At 44.8% G+C, this 25,564-nt stretch overlaps 1 protein-coding gene across 1 annotated transcript in view; it reads right to left on the bottom strand.

Moving 5' to 3' along the window:
• Positions 1–1,442: 1,442 nt before the first annotated feature.
• Positions 1,443–25,564, bottom strand: part of ror2 (receptor tyrosine kinase-like orphan receptor 2) — a 48,285-nt gene continuing 24,163 nt past the window's right edge. Inside the window, exons 2-9 of the mRNA XM_061061036.1 lie at positions 25,228–25,299; positions 16,696–16,983; positions 16,542–16,572; positions 8,967–9,088; positions 8,554–8,868; positions 7,520–7,774; positions 4,819–5,024; positions 1,443–4,372 (exon numbers count right to left, since the gene is read on the bottom strand). Of these exons, the coding sequence (XP_060917019.1) occupies positions 2,915–4,372; positions 4,819–5,024; positions 7,520–7,774; positions 8,554–8,868; positions 8,967–9,088; positions 16,542–16,572; positions 16,696–16,983; positions 25,228–25,299 (2,747 nt within the window). The 3' untranslated portion in view covers positions 1,443–2,914. The remainder of the gene's footprint in view (positions 4,373–4,818; positions 5,025–7,519; positions 7,775–8,553; positions 8,869–8,966; positions 9,089–16,541; positions 16,573–16,695; positions 16,984–25,227; positions 25,300–25,564) is intronic.

Genomic DNA, 25,564 nt, shown 5'->3' with positions numbered 1-25,564 from the left:
GTGTTAAGCAATATTCTCTGCTAAATAAAATGTGTGCACTGTACTACTGATCACCACGAGGGGTCACTGTTGTATAACGTGTGTATATGTGCAGGAACCGAGTCAAGATGGCTGCTGCTCACATGTGTTTCTGAAGACTTCGAGTCTCCCTGAATGTAAGTACTGATTAAGTTTGAAAAGCCAGTCGTCAGTCTTAAACTTTGTTGCATATTCATGCAAAGTTTCCCCACAGTTTCCCCCAAAGTTTCTTTATGCTGCAGAGCTCCAATGTTAAAGTCTAATATAGGTATTTAAAGGTTCAGCATTTCACCACACAACAGGTGGTTGTGATTTTGGTGTAGGCGGGGGTACAGCAGGTTTTAGGAAGTGTCTTAGGATGCATACTGTGTGCGGCTGGTTGGACCTCAGCCTCATTAAGAGCAAGCTGATGGGAGTTTTTCTGTCCTCCTTTGGCAACACAAAGCTTTGACATTTAATACTAACTCAATGACTTAAAGGTGATTTCTTATCAAATGACGCTAACCCTGCAATATGAATTAAACACTTGCATAAAACACTTTTCTATTATTCTGGACTCCTCAAAGTTGTTCATACACCACATGATACATTCACACAGTGATGCAGAGGTTGTTATGCAATGTGTCCATCAGTTATAACAAGGCCCATTCACACACCTAAGGCTATGCCACTCGGGAGCAATTTGCAATTCAGTGCCCAAGGACTCTTCAACATGTGGCTGCAGGCGACTGAATCCTCGACCCTCCTGTCGAGACGTTGAACTCTGAAATAGATCAGCATTGTGAGCTACTAGGGTCATTTAAAAGTATTTGGAGCATCAAAACATGCCCCAATGCATGCATCTGGTGCTACTACCCCTGACGTTGCGCGCCCAACTCCACGGGGTCTGTTTCATTACCAACTACGTTCACACATCAGCTCAACCCGTCTTTTGGACATTGGGTCTTGCATATGTGCGTTCAAACTAGCAGCTCAATCTGAAGATTTGGGGACATTTCAGGAATGCAGGGCGTGTGTGAAAGGAGCTGAAACATGTGGTTGAAATGTCCTGAAATAGGAAAGATTACTTTGAGATGAGTTTGTGCTGTAAAACCCAGAATCCCAGATGTGAATGAACACTTTTAGCAGCAGGTTCATGTACAACGATTGTGCAAATATTTTACAGCAAGATCCATCACATGCTTACCTTTTCTTTGCTGTTTAATTTAGAGGTGTAAAAACCCCAGACAAACCATTTTTTTTAAATGATTTGTTAGAGAGACTTGAAGCTGTGAGTTAAAAGGTTCAGTATGCATTTGCTTACACTCCAGGCTGTTGTTGTATTTCTTAACTACAAAGTATATTTTAAGCCTGATGTAAAGTGACTGCTCAGTGTTAAACATACTAAACATTAAATGAAATGTGATGACAAAGAACAAGTGATAGAACATAATTTCCTTCTCTTACGGAGGGGAAATCCCCCATTTTATTCATATGACTTTACGTGGACATTAATCGGTGAGCAAACCTCTGCTTCAACAAAGCAAACATGGTGGAAAAGACACAGTATAAACACAATGAAGACAAGTTACAAACAAATACAAATGTGTAAACCAAAGTACATAAATTACAAATCCCTACAACTTGGTTGTCAAAGTTGATGTAGGGAAATAAGTCCAAAATACATCTCAGTGAGTAGAATATTAATAAACTAAACCATAGACCTTTCTTTCATAGATTCTACAATATTCTATCCATCAAGCAATCTGTGTTGTTTTATGCTTGATGCTTTTACAATCCTTAGAATTATTCCCTCAAAAACATCTTCCAATGGTCATTGAAAGTTGCACAAATTCTGAATGTAACTGGAACCTGTGTGCCAGGAGCAAAATTGTGGTCTGGAAATCAAATAAACAAAGTTGAGAGGGTGGGTGGCACAAATCCGACCAGTGAATGGCCTGTATATGGCAGGGGGGGAAACGTTGCTCATGGCGTGACGTGCATTGGCAAATTCAAAACTTCTATCAAGGAAAGGCAAGTTCTGAAGATGTTGTGGGTTACAAAATCTTTCAGTGTTGAAAAAGTGAGGAAAGGAAATAAATTCTTCTTAATGGCAGCAGATTAAGAAAGTTAGTTTTGCTCTTTCAGCAACTGAAGAGTTTGAGAGGTACAAACATGAAAAACACTTTACAATCAAAAGCTCCAACTAAGAAACTCTAACATAAACATTCGGTCACTGTTTTGAACAATTGCTCACTGCACTGTTTGCTGTTCTTTAAGCATATAAGCTGCACTGTCTTTACACACGACACCCTACTTATGTGTTTGATGAATTCATTCATCAGTATGTGGGTGATCCCTGTCACCAAGCATCTCTGGTTCAGGCAGAAGTTGTGAACAAGCTAAACACCAACACCACTGAAACCTGAGTTCTGTTCTGGGTTCTGGCAGCAGTTCTTGTGCCTTTCACAGAACACCAATGTGTGATGTCCAGGGTTTTGAGGTGTTGGGGGCATCAATCCTGACCTCATGGCCTGCCAGTTTAAGGCCCTTGGAGGAGTGGCTCTTGGTGCTGAGTGCATGATGGGCACAACTTCTATCAGGAAAAAGGCAACCTCAGAAGAACATGTTTGTGTTGCACAGCAACGTCAAGAACGCAAAGTCTTCTAAATTGCAACCAAAGAAATGTCTACAGAGGGTAGCGTGATAACTTTTGCTTATTGATTGGCACAGGAGTTCGAGAGGTACAAACGTGAGACGCACTTGACATTCAAATGGGTCAGTACTATAAAATAAAACTTGTACAAAAACATTCAGTCACTGTTCCGTACTTTTTCTCACTTCACTTGGCGCTACTTATCAAGTTTTGGCAAGCATAGGTCACAGATTAGTTCATACTGGTCTTCAGACACCCCACTTATGTGTCTGACAGGTCAATCCCCAGTTCGTAAGTCGGTGGAGGATCATTGTCACCTAGAAGCTCTGTTTCAGGCACTGATGAGTCCTTGTTATGGTCTAACTCTTCTGGGGACGTCCTGTTTGCCAAGTCCTCCTCATTGGTCTTGGAGTCCTCGTTTAGCAAAGCTGCTCGCTCTGTGGCTGAAGTATTGGAAGGGGCAGTGGTGACATACCCTGTAGATGTGGATCCACTGCCGCTGTGGTGAGAACCAGCTTTGGGAACCATCTGTGGTGGGTGGTGCATCTGCTGCTGGGGTATTGGCATGGGTATTTGCATGGGGTAAAAGTTCTGCAGGTATGGGTAGGCTGGCATGGGGTGATATCCGTTGACAGGGATGTAAAGCTGTGGGGGCACCATTGAACGGTGCATTTGCCCCTTCATAGGCATGAACTGTGGCTGGTGGAATGGCGAGGTTTTTTTAGGACTTGTGTAGCGCGATGCATTGGCTGTGCTCATGCTAATGTTGCTAACAGGGCTGGTGCTCAGGGAGCTGGTCTGGGTGGTGTTGCTGGTGCCAGAAGTCTGAGCAGAGCTGTTGTAGTTGGACAGACTCTCCCAGGAGCGCAGACGAGTGTGGATGTCCTTGAAGCGAGGCCTTCTCGCTGGGAACTCACTCCAACACTCCAGCATGAGTGTGTAAATCCAGGCTGGGCAGTCATCCGGAGAAGACAGCAACTGGTGGCTTTGCACCATCTCGATCACATCCTGGTTGGAGTGTCCACAGTATGGCTGCAGACCATAGTTGAAAGTCTCCCACAGGAGGACACCATAAGACCAGATGTCGGAGTCCGTGGAGAATTTTCCATACATGATAGCTTCTGGAGACATCCAGCGAATCGGGAAAGGGCTTGTTCCCATGAGGTTGTAGTAATCTGCAGAGTACACATCTCTGAACAATCCCAGATCAAGGATCTTGACGCTGAGTTTGTCAGAGACCAAAATGTTTCTGGCAGCAAGATCTTTGTGGACAACCTGCTGGCTGGAGAGGTACTCCATCCCTGCTGCAATCTGGGTGATAAAATGAAGGAAATCAGCCTGCTCTAGTGTGGATTTCACTGTCTTGTCATCATCCGAGCTGCCGACGTCTGAGTTAGGGGAGCGCATCACCAGATACTCGTGCAGGTCTCCGAGGCTGGAGTAGGTGAATATCATGCTCATCGGATGCTCTTTGGTGACCACACCCAGCAGACAAACAATATTCTGGTGCTGCAGGTGAAAGCGGAGCATGGCTTCATGTCGGAATTCCTCGCAGAGAGTGGAGTCGACTTTGTCCTTTAATGTCTTGATGGCCACCACCTGGCCTTGCTCTCCAGGTGCGGTGCTGTACAGGTGGCCCTTGTAAACCTTGCCGAACCGGTCCTCGCCCAGCTCCTCCATAAACCTCACAGCGGACATGTTAATCTCCCGCAGCTTGGCCTGCAGGCACAAAGCAATAAATAGAAAGACATGTCATCAAAGTGTATGGCCAACAATAAAACCCAATGTTGAACTTAAGCACTGTAATGCAACAGTTCTTAAATCAGGTGTATGGAGGTCACTTTCTCTTTTATTTAAACGTATTCAGATCGAAACCAAATCTCCATTACTACCAACCTGCCCAGGGACCACAGATGGTAACCAGCTGGTAAAAACAATCTGGTTCTGCTTTTTTATATGGTCTCTGACAATAAACTGTGATAGAAACACTGATAATAATCAACAGTGTTAGCTGCTGCTGTAGAATGGATATGGAGAGCTAAATCCTTGAATTGTAATTGTCTTCAGGCATCAAAACACTGCACAGTGGATTTGAATTCAAAGAGAAAGTGAAAAAAATAAAAATGTAAACGCCTCCTCCCCACATTAAAGCCCATGGTCATTACCTGGTGCTTCTGTTGACTGAGCTGTGACAGCTCCATGTCCTGGTTGGGTGAGCCACTGAGCTGGCAGCGAGGCGGTGAGTCTATCGATTCCTTTTGTTTATTGCGGCACATGCAAACCAGGAAGAAGAGGCAGGCGATGACCAGCGGTATCGCAATCGCAGGGATCAGAATGAACAGGATCTCCTTCCTAGGGTTGTCTGGAGGCTCTAGAGAGAGAGGACGATAGCAGAGATAGCAGCCAATTAAAACTGGACCATTATTTACAGAGCTAATAAAAATAACAGGTATGGCAGTTTGTTCTTCACTGTCTTGTTTTTTGGGGGCAAAGAGCTTCCATATTTGAGAGAGAAAGTGGAGCTCGAGAGGAGCGAGGGGTTGGACAAATTGTCAGCTAACTTTAAAGGGGTCAGTTAGCTTGATGACTTCTGGCCTATTTGACTCCAAATCCTGGTTTATACCTCTGCGTCGATTCTAAGCTGTAGTTGCCATCCTTATTGTGAGCACTACATACTTGTGCGTTGGTGTGTCTGCGTAGCTCTGCAGTATTGTACGTCGTCTACAAATGCTAGTTGGCAGGCAGTCCGACTTCCATGCTTGTTATATCGCCAGTTTTGTTTACCGCCACACTCTCTGCTTGTTTGTGTTCAGGAAACCATGGTGACTGAAACTGAGCGTATTATGTTGGGAGTTGGAGCTGTGAATATGGAGCAGTAGTTAATTATACCGCCTTGTAGGGTTCTTCGTCCTGCAGAATTTTAAAAACGGGACCGGCACCAAAAATGTTGTAAATGCCACAAAAACAATGCTACCTAACGGTCCAATCACAGGGCTTGGGGTTGCCTCATTTCGACCTGGGTTACATCTTTGAGGAGGTGCAGGTCGTAGACTTTTCCATTAGGTACGGGGCTACATAAAACCTATGGTGAATGCTATGGTGTAGATTCGACACAGAGGTATAAATCAGACTTAAATGGGAACATGATTAACTTTACATTAAACTGTATTGAAGAAGACTTGAAACTCAGGATTGAGACAGTAAACTCATTAGGAATGTTTAATGAGGGAATAAATCAACGATGAAGTAGGTTCATTTTTAAAAACTCTATACCACCAGACCTTTTAATTTTAGGGCACTTCTGCATTGGCTAAACTTTAAACCAAGTAGCAACATCCATGTCTTTCTAAGAGTTTGTGGTCTGGATGGCTTGTTGACCACAAGGTCCCGACCCTGATAGAAACAGGACAGCCAACTTTGCATGGCAGCAGACCAGGCGGAGGGTCAGGGCCAAGATGGGGGAATTGGACGGGGGCCTAAGCACTTTGGCAGTTCAGAGGAGGACCTTGAAAGATATCACCAGCACCTTCTATCGAGAGCTAAAAGATGAGAGAGCTTGGTTTGTGAGCCAACAGAGAGAGGAAAGTTCTTGAATTCCAGAAGGGAAGTTTTATGTTGACCTTCAAAAAGTCCCAGAAGTGTCTGTTGAAATCTCAGTCTGTGGTTTGATTGGACTCTGCGGTCCATCATACAAAGGAACTGTTCAATGCCATCAACAAGAAGGACATGTAGAGCCGGCCAACAGCTTTTACAGCACTTCAAAAACCTCCAGGACAAACACACATCTTAAGAAATCGCGGAGTTTACAGTGTGTAGATCACATCCTTCTTTGTGCAGAGCTGAAAGATTAATCACAGGGCAGTCCTGCACAACAAACCACATGTGCAGCTACCAACACTCTTATTTCAGCTCTCCTTCTGTCTCATCATCACAAAGTCTCTTTCACACATTCACTCAGCGACAAAGATATCATAAATCTCCTGAGCACATCTAGACTCTGTTGTTCACTCAGGCAATTTTTTTAACGCGATGTGACATCCGCACACAGCCGAGCAGTAACACTAACCTCTGCTGGTTCATATATGATGACAAAAGCTCTTCATACATCGCTGCTTCCAGCGGTCGTGTGGACACACACGGGTAATGAGATACTGCAGTTCACACTGTATGTCAGTGGAGAAGTTGTAAAGGTGCAGTAACCATCATTTGTTTCTATCAAAGGTCAAACTGTAGAAACAAATCACCTGTCAGCTGTCTTTGTGAGTCTGGGAAAAATACAACACATGACTCTGTGAAGCACATTAAACCGACTGACCTTCTTTTCAGGGATGGGCGTTTGGTATTTTTATATGTTAGCATCATGTAGAGACTGATGTCTAGTTTTTGAGACTGATTATGGTTTTTGATATAAAACACATTTTCTATGTGGGGTTTGAGACTGATCTGCTTTTGATAACAATGATAGCTTTATAATAAAATGCAGTCATTCCTCATGCATATTTGTGGCATTTTGGCTCTTTATTGTTCATTTTGAAGCACTTTTTTATGCGTTATTCTCTATGACATGTTTCTACAATTACTAGACCATTAACAGATATCCTCCATAACCTCATAATCACTGTTTACGGCTATAATTATGGGCTATGGCTCACAGTACAACGTCTGCTGAACTGGATAATGTTGTGTTGCTTAATTAAGGCTGAGTACTTCAATAGTTTTACTTTGATCTATAAATAGAAATTTCAGGACACCCCATTTTAATTCCATGTGACTCCAAGGTTGGGAAAGCCTGCTTATAATATTCATTAACTCAAAGTATCATTAAAATATATCAAAGATCCCAGAAAGTATGAAGAGACAACTCACTGCAGGGCTGGATGTCACACAGGTCCACTCTGACATGGGGGTCCAGGGTGAAGCACCAGGGCGCCTCCATCTGTCCCCCGGGGTTACGACAGAAGTTGTGACTCCCCCACAGCTCGGGCTGGTCCTTGGTCATGTGGTGACTGTGGGGGTACTGAGAGCTCCACGGCTGGCAGTGATGACCCGACCTTGTGACGCTGACCGTTCCTCTGTAGTCCGCTCCGCTCCCGTTGTAACAGCTGTGATCTGAGGGCGAATCTGAGGAGCACACAGGGAGTCAGTGGCGATGTTCTGACACGGGTGACCTTGAGATGTGAATGTCTCAAACTAAAGGTAACACTGATATTAAGGCAATTATTCTCAATGTAGAGTCAGAATCTGTAGCTGCGTTGGCCACTTCAGTCGTTCTTTTTACACCATGTCCTGACGTCCCCTCTACTCCGGTCCTACAGGGAACGCCTTCAGCTGTGAGGTGCATGTGCTTTAAAAGAGGACATATTATCCCCCTACTCCACCTTTTCAAACAGTCCCCTGTGGTCTAAATGAAACATCTGTGCTGTGCTTTGGTCAAAATATAACATGAATCAAGCACCAGAGGAGGTTTGTGACCCTGTATAAACCAGCTCTCTCAAAACGCTCCGTTTTGGTGTGTGTGTCTCTTTAAATGAACCCCCCTGAGTTTTCCCAGTAGACATCACTCCTCTGTAGCAAGACTAAAAATGGCGGACCTGTGCAAAAGTTTTGCTGGAGGTGGAGTCCATGTGTGGAGATACCAGGGGAGGGGAGGGTACAGAATCCCACTGCGACATCACAAGGAGAGCAAATTGGAGCATTTTCCTCTGTGTTGTAAGACTTATGCAGACCACAAACAAAGGACTGCATGGGTTTATTTCACATTTTGTGGGTCAGTAGATACTCAGGTCACCCAATTATATGTTCAGAAACACTGTACAAGTGGATTTTTCATATTATGTCCCCTTTAAGTTCAAATCACAAACTCTTGAACATGACGGTGTTGCACTTGAGCATCAACCTACATGGCCCTAGTTTGTCCTGCGGCACTCCGATCCTCATACAGGAAGCAGCATCACTGGTTCCGGGTCGCGGCAGGAGGTTGCACTTCGGCAGCTCCAGCTGCATGAGGATCATGGGGTTGGACCGGGCGATGGTGTACTCGGCGTGGCACAGATCGTTCTCCAGGGCCTCGCACTCGTCCCTGCAGAGCTGACGCTTGCGCGGGGCCCGAGCACCTTCGTCGCACAGAGGGAAGACGTAGTAACAGAAGGACGGGATGGCGAAGCGGGAGCACTGATCCGACAGGTGGGTGGAGGTGCCGATCATGGTGAAGGCAGCTAAGAGAGAGAGACACAAATTAATAAAGCGTAAGATATTTTAGTACTAATAATTATACTCATCTTATAATGAATAATAAACCTGTGTTTGTTCTCACCTGTGATGCGGTTCTCACTCTCGCCCTGCATCTGAAGAGACTCCACATAGATGCTCTGGTTTCCGATGAAGCGAGCACAGGCGATGCCTCGGTACGGCTGACAGAAACCTTTATCACGTGATCTGTGAGGGGAAACAGAGGCTGCTTTACGAACATATAACAGCATGACAGATGGGAAACTGGACTTTTTTCACTTTGTATGGAAGAGCCTAACTCGCATCTGAAATAAAAACAACAGCCAATCAGTCTGCACTTTCTTCATTCACGCTTCAAAGTAGAAATACTTTTGCTTTCTTTTTGGAATCACGAGAAAATTAGTAGAAAGAGGGTCACAGTAGAGACCCTTAAACCCCACATCATCCTCCCAAGATGAGGAAACTGTTGACCCCAAAGGGAGCATGCATCACTAATAAAAAAGGGGTTTGGATATAATTTAAAGGTCACATAACCTCGTCCTCTTCAATCAGTGTAAATAAGTCTCAGAGCTCCTCAAAACATGTGTGTGAAGTTTCTTGTTCTAAATCCACTCTGATCCTGTATTTGATCATGTCTATAAACCCCTCTATTTCAGCCCTGCTCAGAACAGGCTGTTTCTGTGTCTGTACCTTTAAATATGTAAATGAGCTGTGTCTGACCACGCCCCCTCTCTGGAAGGGCTTGGGTGTCTCGGGCTTTCTTACTCCATGTACTATTGTTTACGGTGAGAAGGCAGACTCAGAGGGCAGAACAAACACCTAGCTGTGGGAGTGTCACCCACCTGGGGGAGGGGCTACTGCCCTTTGTGATGTCATGAAGGGAAAATCGGCCTGTTTGAGCACACATTTTCTGAAAAGTGGAGCAGGCAAAAGACGGAGAGGATGGACTTTTCTCATCATTGGGGGGTTTGTAGACAGACTAGAGACACATATTAGTGTTAGAGAAACATGGTGGAGTGGATTTGTTTTATATGTGACCTTTAAATAAGGAGACGCAGATTAAGACAGGCTGAAAAATATGCTGTCAGTCAATGCTAACCAAGACGGGAAAAACAACAAATCTTTCCATCAAATGAAGAGGAACCATTCCAGTATTAAATTTTTAGAGTTTTCCATAAACGCTGTCTGTCATTCATGTGTGCAGACTCTTAAGAGTCTTCAGCTCAGCCAGTAAAGACATTAACACGGACGCTAACGGCGAGGCAATATGAGAAAGGGAAGCAGCTTTAACTAAAAGGAACAGGCCTCTGTGTTTGGATTTCTCCTCCGTTGTTTAAAACGGTCATGTCTGCAGCTCGTCAAATCTGTCCTCACACACACACACACACACAAGGATTGTAAAACATTATGTCATGGAAAAGTCATTAGCAGGCTGATTTCTGGTTTTCCTTCAGGATCTGAGTTTAACCCTTAAAAGCAGAACACCAGCGTGAGGAGTGAGGACCCTCCTTCAAAGAAAACAATATCTTATCAGAGAGGAGGAGGAGTGTAGGCAGGAACAGACAAAGTTCTGCACACTCCTTTGTCTGTTTGTGTTTCTGGATTCATGCAAAGTATCTGCAGTCAGCTGCTAGTTAGCATGAGCTACCCTTCTGTTAGAGAGACACAGAACCTGCACTCCGTCCCGTTGACTCGTTACTGAAGTTCATGCAACCAGAAATGGAACATCTCACAGGTAATAAGTTTAAGTGTCAACAGATTAGTCACATGATTGGGTATAAAAAAGAGCATCAAAGAGGGGCGGAGCTTATCTGAAGTAGACCAGGGAGAGGTTCACCACTCTGTGAAAGACTGTGATGGAAAACAGCGCAACACTTTTGGAAAAATGTGAATCTGTGGATTTCATCTTCTACAGTTCATAATCTGAAACCGATATTGTGTGGCTGTAAATTTGTATTATAATTGTTTTGAAAATGTTTCCCTTTTTTGATAGGACAGCTGATAAGAAGAAAGGAAATGAGGGGTCGCCTTCATCATGGCTGGAACCTACAACCAATACGTCGAAAGCAAAATAGTCTCTGCCTGCTCTACCCGATGAGCCAAACCATTGACCGAAATTAAATTAATTCAACATCTTTGACGAGTTTCAGCTAACTTTTACACATAGTCGTTCTCACTGTATTTTTTCTAACAGTCTCTAAACAAGTGCAGAAGATGAAGTCTTTTTCTCCCAGAGAAAGACGGGCTCTGTATTCAGGAAACAGTCGGCAGCCTGGTTTGTAGAGAGCGTTTATTGATACTGAATCGGCCAGGTAGACGACAACAGAGAGTCCATAAATGAATCAATGTTGGCTCTGCTCACACACACACAGGGGGCGATTGTAAAGTGTGATGACAGGCGGCAGAAAACGACTTCCTGCAGAGCCCAACGTTCATGAGGCCCCGCTGCTCAACCTGACCCCGTTTATAAGCCCTGAAATAAAACCAGGCATTGTACTGTGTGCAGTCCTGCCTCCTAAAAGTCAACCATTTCAAATATGAGTCCAGAAAAAACTCAACCTTCATGCTGTCGCTGAATAACTGCACGTTTGTTTATCAGCCGTGTCTTTGCGCAAGGATCAAAAACAGGAGCGACATTACAGACTGACCACTCCACAAACTGAGTCTGAAAATGATCCTTCATCGTGCAACAGAAACATGAAATAAAGAAGTTATGTTTTATGTCTGAAACTTGCTTGGGCTGAAGGGGCGATTCATCAGAGCGGCCTTGAACAATAGGACATGGTCGTTCTAAACTCCTTCATCTGGTTAGATGTATAGTTTAAAAAAAGGTACATTATTTAACAACCTTTGCACTGTTGTAAAACACACAAATAGTGCTTTCACACCTGCAGAAAACTCCTGAAAAGCTGCAGGAGGAGCATCAGGTGTGAACACAAACAGCTGAATGTTTCTCCTCCAGCCTCCTCGTATTTATTCTGCAGAAAGTCAGTATGAGCTGATGTGAGAACGCAGCAGGATATAATCAGGAGAATTCACCTGGAGCGAGTGGGAGGGGGTGGTGACGTTTATTCCCTGTGATCGCTGCACGACCATAGACTGTCTGCACGCCACCTCTACCATCTCTGTGCTCTAATGAACCTGCTGCATTATGTTCCCTGTTCTCCAGTATGTTCTTCTCCACTCTTTAGTTCACATTGAGATTCTGTTCAACTACACGTAGCATTGATAGAAAGACAAATATTCACATTATAGTGTCTTATAGAGGACTCTGCTGCTTCGTCTGACACGTATGTGTCTCGTCTCAAGCTACCTCTGACAAACAGAATCAAAAGTGTAATAAAACCGTCCTGAGGAGCAGCTCGGTAAACAGTCGGCTCTCTCCTCCGCCTGCAGACGTGTTGATCTTTGTGTTGACCTGCGGGGTCCGTGTCGGTCTGTACAGGAAGTCGTGTCGGTTTAAGCTCTCTGATCTGAACGTGTTTTCTGACTCGCTCTGTGCTCGGGTCACGCTCGTGTCATGTTTGTGCTGGGCTTAGTCTCCCAGCCCGACTCAAGTCCTAATCCACAAAACAAACAGGCTGAGCTAAAAGCAGACACAGACACACACACACACACACACACACACACACACACACACACACACACACACACACACACACACACACACACACACACACACACACACACACACACACACACAGAGTACAGACTCGCTGAAATCACCTCTGATGTTCAGGCCGCTGCTCTGATTTATTCAGTGAACACAGGACGTCTTTTTACTTACAATCAGATTTATGAAGCAGTTATCTCATTGAGCCGCTCGCTGCGGGAGGACAAACTGACAATAAATCCTGTTGTCTGCATGAATTCGATTTTAAAAAAGCAGCTTTTGAGTAACGCTTCTGAATCCTTTGAGTCCTAAACCTTTAGGTTAAAAACTAATAAAAGAAGAGAGCCATGTTGTTTTACTTTGAGAATCAGGTTTGAGTCCTTCTTTTTCTCCTCCCTCTTTAGTCTCCTGAAAAAGGAGTCGGTGTGTGTTTCAGTCGCTGAGCTAAGATAAAAATCGACCGCAACCACCAGAATAGTTTGATGAAGCTGTCGGAGTGGTGAACCTGGAATCATGTTAGGAATGTGTTTGATAGAATCAGCGCCGACTCCTTCAGTGTCGTCTGTGTGGTTCACTTACAGCTCAGCAGGCTCTGATCAAAGATCCTTTATTAAAACAACATCAGCAGCTGCTTTGTTTCAACTTCATGCAACATGATGCAACAGTCCACAAATATGTTTTTCCCCCTTCTTTGTTTATCGAAGTGTGCGCTGTGTTCCAGTTTGAGAAAATGACTCCCTGACTTTATGCAGAGATTTTTCTCATTTAGCCTGAAAACATGGCGGCACTCAGAGGTCGTGTTGCCTGCAGAAACTTTGTAAATGCAATTAAAGTGAACTCTGAGGTGTAAAAAGAGCAAGACAGTTTTAAACAACGTTAAACTAAACTTCATTTTTAAATTTGTTACATTTACAAAAGAGCTCCAGCCAGCTGTTATCTACTACTACTGTGTGTGTGTGTGTGTGTGTGTGTGTGTGTGTGTGTGTGTGTGTGTGTGTGTGTGTGTGTGTGTGTGTGTGTGTGTGTGTGTGTGTGTCTGTGTGAAACTATGATTACAAAGAGACGGTGATTTATGTTGGTCTGAAGGTCTGTTATGTTAGAGAGGTTGTTCTGGTTGTGTGTCTGTGTGTGGTCAGTGTGAATGATGAGCAGCAGAGAGATAAACTCAGAGACTGTTTCCTCGACATGTCGTTGTTTTTAAACACACACGCTGTTCCCAGAGTTCTTACTGCGTCAACGCCACCAGTCAGATGTCAGAATCGTTGCTAACAGCCTCCAGAGAGAGAGAGTGAAGAGTTAAACAGACGGAGCAGTAACACAGTGCAGGACAAAACAAACAACATCCAACACTTCCACCATCAACAGGAGACGTTTGTTTTTATCCTCTCACTCGACCACAGCGTCAAACAAACAGAAACCTGATTTGTTCTGTGAAGCGAGCAGGAACACTTTGAAAAGTTTACTGAAATATTTTAAAAGTTTAGAACAGAGATGTTGTTAAGCACAGAATTAAAAGTCTGCTTCTATTCGTGTTTAATTCTGTGTGTTAGCTTGCTAGCTTGTTCTTCTTGCTGAAGGCTAAGGGTACATCAGTGCCTTCTACCTGTAACAATCACAGCTGCCACTAGGGGGCATCGCTTTACACCACAGACATGGACGTAGTCTCAACGCACATTTAAGTCGAGCTATGGTTGCAGCTCGATTAGCCAATGTAATTTGACTTTTGATCTTGTCCCAGTGCACATCCACTTAAAGGGAATCCATTTATTTAAGATGTGCTGCTCTGCTACGGTAGGTAGCGATTTGCCCCATTTTAGGTATTTACTACTGGACTGCCTTCAGGTTGAACGTGCTAAAAAGTTAGCGAACGGCAAAGTGGTGGTCAAACACGGACAACTTTACAGCTCTGCACATTTCATACACGCTCTACGCTTTCATTTGAGTTCAAACACGATGCATGCTAACCCTCTAGCTTGTGGTGATATCCGAAGGCAGATGATTATGTGACTTATGCTAAGCTACGCGCTAATGCTGTTTGAGTTACGGGTCAAAGTCTGGCGTGGGGACTGTGGAGCGGCTCAGAACGCCCAGTCCAGTTTGGTTCAGATTGAGGTGTAAACATGTCAGAGTTAATTGATGTCCATCCACATTATCTAAGCGTGTTAGTCCGACTTTGAACGTCATTCAGGTACTTTAAAAGTCCAGTTTTAGTCGGACTAACACAATAAATCTAATTTTTCTCTCTTCTCCCAGCTGACGAGCTGCTCTAGAGGTTTCACAGACTGACAATGGTGACTGAATGGTGAACATGAGGAGAAGATGGGAGCTTGACATGACACCTCCAGGTAGCCCATAGTATAGGTGGGCTTCATAACGCCTCTTCAGAAAGTAATCGATGACGTCACTGAGAGGGCTAATACCAAAATGAACGCCTCTTCTCGTAACCAGCTGCAGATTAAAGAGGTCAGAGGAGTCGTATTGTTGGCTGATGAGATAATCTCCCTGAAAGAGTCACTGAGCAACGAGGACATGATTCAGCATTCTTTCCAAAACCACGACTGCTGCTCCTCTCGTCTGCTCTGAACTCTGAATCCTCATGACTCAAACCCACAAAGAGAGAGAGAGAGAGTCCTCCCTCGCCCCTCATGGTTTCATCACTCGGTGCAGCCGAGCTAAACGCTGAAGGTCTGAGCCGTTCCTAATAACTCGGTGCAGGTATGACTGTTTGTCAAGTCTTAGCATGTTCACATTAGCTTTGGGCAAACACCTCAGACACCACAAACACGCATTAACACTTCAACACCTCCGAGGATATTCATTAACTGCAGTCATTTCCTGAATTCCAGCGTCTGAATCCGTCCTCACCTCAAAAACATTTAGCCCGTCTAACAGGTGGTTAGCTACCATCATTAAACTGAAGCTTTGATTCAAAAACTAAATCATTGTCAAACTTTAACAACAAACAACAAAATATGACCTTAACAAATCATTCCACCTTAAAGGTAGAGTCTGCAGCTTTCTCCTTCAAAATAAAATACAGACTTCTCCTAAAGTGAAGCTGCTCCATCGTCCCTTCTGGGCCTCCGTACATGTGTGGTGGTGACTGTGTCTGCAGAGACTCTGTCCTCTGACTGGATTTTACTGTTCTGCTTTGTTCTGGTTGACTCGGGACGTTTCTGGGCGGGGAGCTGGTGTGTTTCCTCCAGCCAATGACAGCGCAGCAGGTGAGTTTAGGAGTGGATACAATTCAGTGATTATGCCGGACGTTGACGTAGCAGCAAAGAAGAGAAAATATAATCACAGTGAGGAGAAACACCAAGCGGATAAAGCTCGTTCTAAAACGAGGGTGAACCTTGTGTTGTCTTTTACCCGTGGACGTGGAGTTGGTCTGCTTCCTGTTGGATGGGCAGGTGACAAACACAGGCAGTTAGCTTGTGCCAGCGTGTGTTAGCAGTTTGAAGGTTGGGTTTACAAGCTGCTACTGACTCCACCTTTCAATGTCACAATATGTACAACAGGTACAACAGGCCTTTTTCTGTTATAACAGAATGCAGGTTTGTGTCCATTAACGTCTTTTTTGTTGTTGCTCTGGCAGCGCCACCACCTCAGATTCAGACTTCTTCTCACCGACTCTTACTGTTGCTAGGTAACCAAAGTTGGCTCACAGCCATTCTGTATAGTGATCTTTAAGTCGGTTTTTAAATGACTCCTTTATGTGTAATATTTGGTTTCAGAGAAACCTCACCAAGGAAACACAGAAACTAAAAGTTTACAAACAAACGAGTCGGATTAGTTTCTCCTTCGTCATTGTTGTTGACAAAGTTACGATCAGAAGACCCGCCCCTTCTTGATTGTGATTGGTCTGTGAGCGAGAGGGGACATCGACCAGCGTGGCACTGCGCCCAAAAGGTTGAACTAATTTCATCTGAGATTTTGTGAGTGCAGCAACTAAAAAAACGCTCACGTTCAAATCGCCAAGAGATCCACCGCTCATTAATTCAGACACATGCTGACAAACATGTTTGTGTGAGGAAAGTGTTTACTCACGATTCGTCTGGGCTGTGTGTGGGCATCTGACCTGTGGACACAAAAAGTTTAAGACTTGATCAGGTAGCCCAACATGAGAGACTAAAGATCATAAATTAAACTTTTACTTCCTGTAGTTTCTCCGTCTGACTTTAAGTGTGAATGTGATCCGTACCTAGTTTGACGTACAGCACGCCCGTAGCAGAGATGACTTTCAGCGGGTTGGAGGCGACACACTGATAGTACCCCGTGTCGGTCGTGTCCAGGTCCTGGATCCGCAGCTTGGATCCGGCCTCGATCTTGCGGATGGTGATGCGTCCCTGCTCCTGGACCACGGGGGCGTCGTTCTTCAGCCAGCGGATGCTCGGCCGGGGGTTTCCTGTCACTTTGCAGTGCAGCGTGGCCGTCTGACCCTGGAAGTGTGTGATGTTGTTGACGGGCTCCTGGAACTCCAGAAAGTAACCTGCAGGAGAGGAAACACAGGCGAGGTTAAAAACTCTGAGTAAGACATGTTAACCTCCGCCAAAACATCCTGCACAAAACCTCTGGCTAAGTCAGCAGGTACACGAGGGGTTAACTGAGGAGAGATTATTCACTAATTGTTCACAAACAGCTTCGTCTCTCAGACAAATCAAAACACTGAAACAAACCAGATTGGATCAAATTCAGTCCAGACGAGCGACCTCAAGCTGTAAGTTGTTTAGAATGAACTGTGACATTAGATTAAAGTTGCTGAGTGTAACATTTCTCCTTAAAGGTCCGGCTCTATTTATGGTTCTCCTTACATGACTGATGGCGTGCAGGCTCGCTCGCCTTTACCCGTTTAGACTTTCAGATTGATCATAAACTCTTTTAGGAATCCGTCTCCACTTTAAGACTTTCTCTATTATCAAAAAGATGAGCACACAAATATCAGAATATAAAAAAACAGAGGATTTCACTCTCCAGATGTTTGACTCTTTCTCTCCTTCTCTCGGACGTAAACGAGGAGCGAGGGCACAATTATCTCCCGGGTGACGAGCGTAAGTGGATTAAGCGAAGCAGACTTTCCTGATGAGATAAATATTTTGCTTCTTGTGCCCCTCGTTACAGCATATTCTGTTTGGTTGGGAGCAGCTGATGATGAACAGTGTTTAATTGAGGGCCGCAGTCATTAATTAAGACTCAAGATTATTTGGAGCTTCTTGTAGCCAGCTGTTGTGTTTTTGTTTTCTTAGTGATCTTGCTGGAAAGTATTGAAAAATATCTCCTTTTTTATGTTCTTTCAAATCAGACAGGAAGAGACGGGATCAGCTGAGCCAGCGGGGGAGCGCAGCGCTGTGTGTGTGTGTGTGTGTGTGTGTGTGTGTGTGTGTGTGTGTGTGTGTGTGTGTGTGTGTGTGTGTGTGTGTGTGTGTGTGTGTGTGTGTGTGTGTGCATGTCTGACTGACTGTGTATGTGGAGCTCCAGCTGTGCCGTGTTTTCACAATGCAGAAATGCAATGTGAACTCACAGACTGGCAAACCGACATTGCGCCCTCATGGAATCAATATGAAAGTACAAAGTCACGGTGAACGATGAGCTAAGTTTCGGCACTTTTGCAGAAAAAGCAGATAGACTTTTCATAAAATCCTGCTCCACCCTCTTCGTCCTCCTGCTCAAGGAGAAGATCAACATGGCGGCAAATCAAATGCAAATCTCACCGCTTCAAAAAGTTAGTCGACAAACCGATCTGTCACTGTGGTTACACCCGTTATTTATTCAACCTCTGTGCTGGACAGACGACTAGGGTTGTCTCGATATCAGATTTTATAACTTCATTACAATCAATATAGTTTTTGAAACTTGGCTCAGGAGCATAGACCACGCCTCAAACACAACCCCTTTCTGTTCCATGCGTATTTAAGCACGCCTGAATCACTCCTATTCCTCTGGCGCTGATTTCACATCCCTCCCCCTCAAACCCCTCTGTTTCTTAACTTCTCCCCCGCCCAGAGTCTCGACCCCTCTGGTTTCCTCACGTCGTACCTACATCAGCTGACACAAGTCCTTCTTCCATTCATCCCTCTACCCTTGCCTCCATCTTTTCTTCCCTCCACTCTTACCTCCTTCCCTCCACCCTAACCTTCATCCACTTCATCTATCCACCCTCAATCTTCCAATTCATCATTTCGATCTCCTCCATGCATATTACAATAAACTATTCTCAATCAATATCTTTCTTGTTGTTGTCCTTGTTAGTGAATAGTAAGAAAGCAAAGATCTCGGTACATGTTTCGATACAACGGCAACAGAAACAGAAGTCCTGAGCACTCACAAGGAATTGCACACAAACCTCTGCACACTCTCTAAAAATGCTGGCGATGACGTTGTGTTATTTAGACGGCACTCTCTCTGTCTCTCTCTCTCTCCCTCTCTCTCTCTCTCTCAATAGATATCTTTTTTAAAGTCTTGATACTTTTCAATTCCATAAACATATAAATAACGGAGACTTTATGGTTTTTAAACAAAGTATAACCCTATAAACTGTGCGACCAGCCTTTCCCCCTCTAACGTCTCCTGGCCCCGGTTCAGCTCCCCCTCCAAGAGCTGATTGGAGACCACATGGTCTGGTCCTGCAGGACGGGAGTGTGGCTGACAGCAGATGAAATAAAGCTGGATAAACGGCCTTCGGTAATGGAAAGAGAACGACAGAGACAGAAAAAAAAACAAAGGTAAACAAGGACAAAGGCAAAAAAAAAACCAAAAACATTAGCGAGCCACCAGAGAGCAAAGAAATGAAAAATGACTCGGGCTCTGTTTTTCCTCTCTGCAGAGTGACGGGGTGCTGAGTGTTCCCGAGGCCTGAAGTTTCAATTAAGCTCGCTCGTGAATACTCAAAGCTTTACTTAAACGTGTCTCAGGAGACGCACAACAACGATGCAATTAGCCAAACTAAATATGAGAACGGCTAGTGTTGACTTTTCAGAGAGACTGACTGGGCTCTGCTGAAGAATAATAGGATTCAGAGGGTTCAGAGTGAACGTGCTGATCAGAGTTTCTGACCTCAGCGCTGACGCAGGAATGTCTGAGTGTCTGTGAGGATATCTCCTCGCTGGGCAGATGACTGTATAAGGACAGAAAGAGGGATGGCGCGGTGCAGAGACATTAATAAACACACTCAGAAGTCTCCTGGATCTTTGTACCATCTGCACTTCAAGTTTATGAACGGAAACACAGACTTGTGTGCCCAGCGTCCCCTCCCCGGCCGCAGCAGATCTCTCCACAGAGCAGGGCTGCACACGAGTGATGTCAGCACGCTGCTCTTTAATTATAACGTCTTCATCCCTCGTTTAAGGACTTACAGCAGCTCTCTGAGTGTGTGAATCAGCGTGCGAGGGCAGGGCAGGACAGGACGGATCAAACAGCTTCAATAATTCTTGCAGGCGTGATTAGAGGACAGAAGTTATACACGGAGGGCCGACCCATGGGATTCAACAAACTCTGAATTTAGCATATGTCATGACAACTTGACCACCAAAGGTCTAAGGATTGGTCCGTCGCAGACTGGAAAGCGCGTTGAGACTCTGGAGTCATCTCTGAGATCTAAATAAAAACAGGCTGGACCTATTACTAGCCTTTCACACATTCACATAGCTCCTGAAAACTTCCTGAAACTAGACGTTTCATTGAAATGAAAACAGAGATTAAAGCAGAAATGTGTCATCGTTGCGTCAGGCTGTGTTGCTTCGACTGCATCATTCTATTCCCTTCCTGTCTTGAGAGTCTAAGTCCGCTATGAGGTGCATATGTGAACACCCAACTCAGGAAGATTTCAGGGACAGCATGCCTCAAATGTTCTAGGATTTTCTAAGAGTGCATGTGTAAAAACAGCTTGGCATGATGTAGCTGTACCTAGCCGGACCATCTGCATCTCTACTCTTTGCAGATGATGTGGTTCTGTTGGTCACTTAAACTGTGACCTCCAGCTGGAGGGAGGATCCTTTGAAGCCAACTGGACGAGGATGTCATCAGAGTCAGAACCTCAAAGTCTGAGGCCGTGGTTCTCTGCTGGAGAATGACGGATTGCTTTCTCCTAGTGGGTAACCATTAGCAGTTTATCTCGAGGTCTTGTTCATGTGTGAGGGTAAAAATGGATTGTGAGAGTAACAGACAGGTGTGTGTGCAGCGTCAGAAGGTGTGCAAGAGTTGTACTGAACCTTCCTGATGGAGAGGGAGCTTAAATGTCAGGCAAAGCCTTTGACTTACAGGTCAGTCTGTGTTTGAACCCTCACTGATCTTTGGGAATCGACCAAAAAAACCAAGAGTTTGGAGCTCATGTATCTCATGTTGGAGAGCCGCTGGTTCTTTGCATCCAAAAAGAAACAGCTGAAAAGTTTCAGGCACCTAATTAGGATGCCTCCTGGGTGCCTTCCTCTGAAGATTTTCCAAGCATGTCACAATAACTTGTGGGATAACCTGGGGTGGACACAGAGTTCACTGGAAGGATAACGCATCCCACATGTACTGGAACACCTCAGGATCCTCAAGATCTTGCTGAGGAAAGGGACGTCAGGACAAACCTTGACCTGATTCAGAAACTATACTATCTGAAGCGCTGGAATATGGAGCTAAGAGTGTTGGTTCAGGATGGTGCAGTGGTTAGCACTGTCCCCTCACAGCGAGGAGGTTCCTGGTTTGAATCCCCGTCTGACAGGAGTCTCTCTGTGTGGAGTTTGCATGTTTTCCTCGTGCATGTGTGGGTTCTCTCCGGGTACTCCGGCTTCCTCCCACAGTCCAAAGACATGCTGGTTATATTAACTGGTGACTCTAAATTGTCCGTAGGTGTGAATGTGAGTGTGGCTGGTTGTCTGTCTCTATATGTCAGCGCTGTGATTGGCCTGTGAACAGTCCAGGGTGTAACCCCGCCTCTCGTCCAATGACAGCTGGGATCCACTCCAGCCCCCCACAACACCGAACGGGAAAAGGGGTGTAGATAATGGATTGATGGGTGCCGGGTCAGCTCAGTGATTGCAGCGTGCGCCTCATATAAAGAGGCTAAAGTCCTCGTCGCAGGCAATAATAAAGGCAAAGATGACCCAAAGATAAATGGAGCACAAATTCCCACAACTGGGTATAAAGCTCTGGAAAAAAAAAAGATCTTCAATCATGTGGAAAAAAGTCCAGACCAGTCCAGACTGGAATGTTTTGGCTTTTAGAAGCACGACAGAGATCCATGTTTGTTGCCCAATTTTGGATGTTGTATTCTGAATCAACACTTCAAACACTGTTATCCATCACCATACCCTCACAGAGTGTAATGCACTCCTGCAGAGATAAAGGCGGCATGCCTGCATGCAGGCTGGCCCACTTACAGCAATCCACTGTGTGATTCAGCCTTCATCACCGCAGGTCCAAAGCCAGCCTACATTGTGACTAGGAGAGGACTTTTATGGAGGCAGGGGTGGCTCAAATATCAAGGCTGGAGTGCTTGATTGATTAGTCCTTTTCCCGAGAGATAGAGGTAATGAAAAGCAGCTTTCTCTCAAAGCTGGAGCTCTGGCTCCAGTCCAAAAGCTGCTCTGCTCGGACAACCGGCCTGTTTGTCTGACAAACGACCGCTCAAAGAAACACAGCAAACGATGTTAGGTGAGAGTGAAACTAACTTCATGAAGAAGATTCTCCTCAATCAAACGTGTTTCTGAGAAACAGCAACCACAATAAGATGGAGGTTAGTGTTGACAGGACTTCAGAGCAGTTCACACAGCTGTGAGAAAATGAAACCCACTAAACACACAGAGCAAACACAGGTGAAAGAGATCGTGTGAACTTGACTTCTGCTTTCCTTTGACTTTGTTCAGTTCAGCCTGAGCTGGGTATCAGCCTTCATATACTGTGTTTACACCGAAGTGCATCCATAACATGAAGTTTGAAACACTCTCTGATAGGGTCAAGTTTTCATTGATATATTCTGATTTGTTATATTTAATCATTCCAGATTCTGATGAGAGGCCGTTTAGTGTTAGCACCATCATAGCCTCGTTGATGCAAACTTTGTCCGTGTTCTGCAGACTGGGAAGGCTCAGCTGTGTACTGGTCTACACTTTCCTGACTAGAAACAGTTTTATGATCCACGCCTCACCTCTCCTATTGGTCTGCTAACCCGCTGTACTCCTGCTTGGAGAGTTGAACAACATACTTTATTAATAGAGGACTTCATGAAGAGTTATATTGAATTAGCCTGTGAACACCTAGTGTTTAAAATGGGTACTGCAGTTCAAATTCTAAACATTGTAGAGAGCTGTCTCCCCCCTCCTCTCTAGAGTCCATGCTCACACAGGTCACCATGTGGTGAACACTGAAGCTTCAGTGTTTATCCAGCTCTGCATCGGTCTGTAAACCTTTCTGTGTTCTAACCTCTCTCTATTTTTCAAAAGCATCTCCAATATTGATCCTAGTTTGAGCACGTTTCTGCTCGTGGAGCTTATTAGAAACATGCAGAGGCTTTTTAGATCGAGTACAATCACTTCTATCTGAACCACTTCTCTTGCCCGCTTCCATCGCTGCAACACCTGTTGGTTTGACCTGATAACTGCTCTCATATCTGGCAAACCGAGGGGCGTCCAAAACAGCCGTGTGTGGGGGTCGCCTTAAAACTGCCTACCTTCTCTGGTCCAAACAAATCCAGATCATTCAGGACCAGAATCTAAAGTTAGAAGGAGGACATACTGACTGCTGCATTGTTGTCAGAGAAGCCAGCACTTCAACATAGCATGTTTCCTTAATGTCTGATCATATAGCAAGATCACTTTATCATTTCACTCAGTACACATCTTACTGATTGGTCCTATAAGAATGAAGACGGCATAAATCACACGGAAAAAGTCCAGCCAAGACTTCAAATTTCACACACGGCAAAAAGAGACCTGCATAAAGTTTAGTTGAGTTAATAAGAACAAATGAATCCTGATGTGAAAACGTTATCTTTGCATTTTAAACGTCACCCTAACTGACAGCGCTGTAGGAATGATTCATGCTGATGGTGTTTGACGATTCGCTGCTGTGTGAGGTCAGAGACTAAACGATAATCATCAACGTTATTCCCATAATAATCTATTCTTCATGAGCTGGCTGAGTGAGTTACACAAAGTGACCCCTGGGACCACCCTGACTACATGTTCTCCTTGAACAGGTCCCAATGAGCCTGAACGACTTCCTAAAATAACAATTATAAGACAGGAAGAATAATCGCACACCAAGCCCTGCAGAGCTTTCTGTTTCATGTCAAAGAATTGTTATAAAATGATCCTGAAAACTGTTACATGTGTGCTCATTTCAAACCGACGCTCAGTCCTCGCATTGCACTTTTCCATGACTGTACACTGGAATTAGACCGACCCCGCCGCAGCTCTGAGGAAGATTTCCTTTAGATTAAAACATGATTGATGGCAGGGCGCCGCAACTGAACAACCGCCAGGACGCCACACTGAACTCTGAACATCCACCAGGACGCCGCACTGAACACGGGGCACCCATCAGGACGCCACATTCTCAAACTGCAGAAGGAAAAATCATCTCTCTGATCATTAATGAACTTGGATTCTTCAGGACGCTGAATTCTAGAGAAAAGATAGTTTGTTGCTGATGTCACAGCAACACTGATCCCGATTGGTTTTATTGCATGCTCAAGCTACAGAGGCCGTATCACCAGCCTTCCTGACTGGTGATACGGCCAATAGCTGGGGAGCCGGCGTCCTGATTAGCTGAGGCGGGCAGATGTGGGAGAACAGTGATAAGACTGTGAGCTACCTCGTTGGAGAGTTTGGAGCTGAGTGTGTCCTCGTTTTCTTTTGGTTATTAAGTTTTCTGTTTAATTCTACAATTCACTGAGCAGACGCTTTAACCCAAAGTGACGTACATCAGAGAGTAAGAACAACACAACATACATTGTTCAATTATCGTCGCGTGTTTATGTTATAAAAAATTAACTGTTGGGGCGCCGGTAGCCTAGTGGTTAATGCACGCGCACCATGTACGGAGGGTTCAGTACTCCATGTGGGCGGCCCAGGTTCGAGTCCAACCTGTGGCTCTTTTCCTGCATGTCATTCCCCCACTGTCCTCTGCCCTCAATCCAAGATGGAGGCAAGGAAAGCCCCAAAATAAACCTTTAAAAAAATTAATTAACTGTCATCTGACACGGAGGAGAACACATCTGAACCCAGCAGAGTGAGCTGGTTGAGGGCGACGTCAGCTAAGGTCCGCCTCCATTTCCTTTCAGCTTTCACAGCCACGGGCAGCAGACGCCTGCCCGAGAGGACACTCAAAATCCCAGGGTTGTGTTTGCCAAGACAGTTAACAACAGTGAGTCAAACTTGACTGGCTGATTTTCTAAAGCACGACTTAAAATATCTGCAATGACCCTGGTAGATAAAACGTTCTGATGGTGCACAACATTTAGTATTTCTTGAAGTAAAAAAAAATCAGTGTATCCATCAGTCCCGTCATTCAGCAGCTTCTTCTGTTGAAGTGCTGCGAGAGAAATGTTGGGTTTGGCTTCTGCATGAGCACAAACCTGGCAGCGTCCCGGTGATGACAAGACGTCAGGAAACACCGCCACTGTGTCTGCCTATTGTTCATAAAATAACACGCTGCATGAAGCTTCCTCTTAAACATTTCCACACTTGTATTGAACTTCTTGATATCGATGGTGAGCCGACCAGCTGTCAGTGAAGTCGTGTGTTTGTGTTACCTTCAGGTGTTGGTGCTGATCCACTCTGAGCTTCAGCCACGACGTCTGAGTCCATCGACAGACCTGGATCAGCTGCAGACAGAAACACAGGACACTGTGAGTACAGAGATAAAGACAAACATCATCTAAAGGACAACATGAGGATCTAATCTTCGAGGAGTCCTGGTGTCCAGATTGCAGCCTGCACTACGACTCTGCCACGTGTCTGAATGTCATGTTGAATTAGAGAAACTGACAAACCGCTGGATGAAAAAAAGTCTTTACTGTGATTTAAGACTTTGACCCGTCTCAACAATACTCTGACTTTTCTTTGAGGTGCTGAATGTCTTTCAGAGTT

The sequence above is a fragment of the Labrus mixtus genome, chromosome 17 (genome assembly GCF_963584025.1).
Source record: "Labrus mixtus chromosome 17, fLabMix1.1, whole genome shotgun sequence".
In the NCBI taxonomy this organism is placed as follows: domain Eukaryota; kingdom Metazoa; phylum Chordata; class Actinopteri; order Labriformes; family Labridae; genus Labrus; species Labrus mixtus.
Note: the sequence above shows the minus strand (reverse complement) of the source record. Positions and strands in the feature narration are given on the sequence as shown.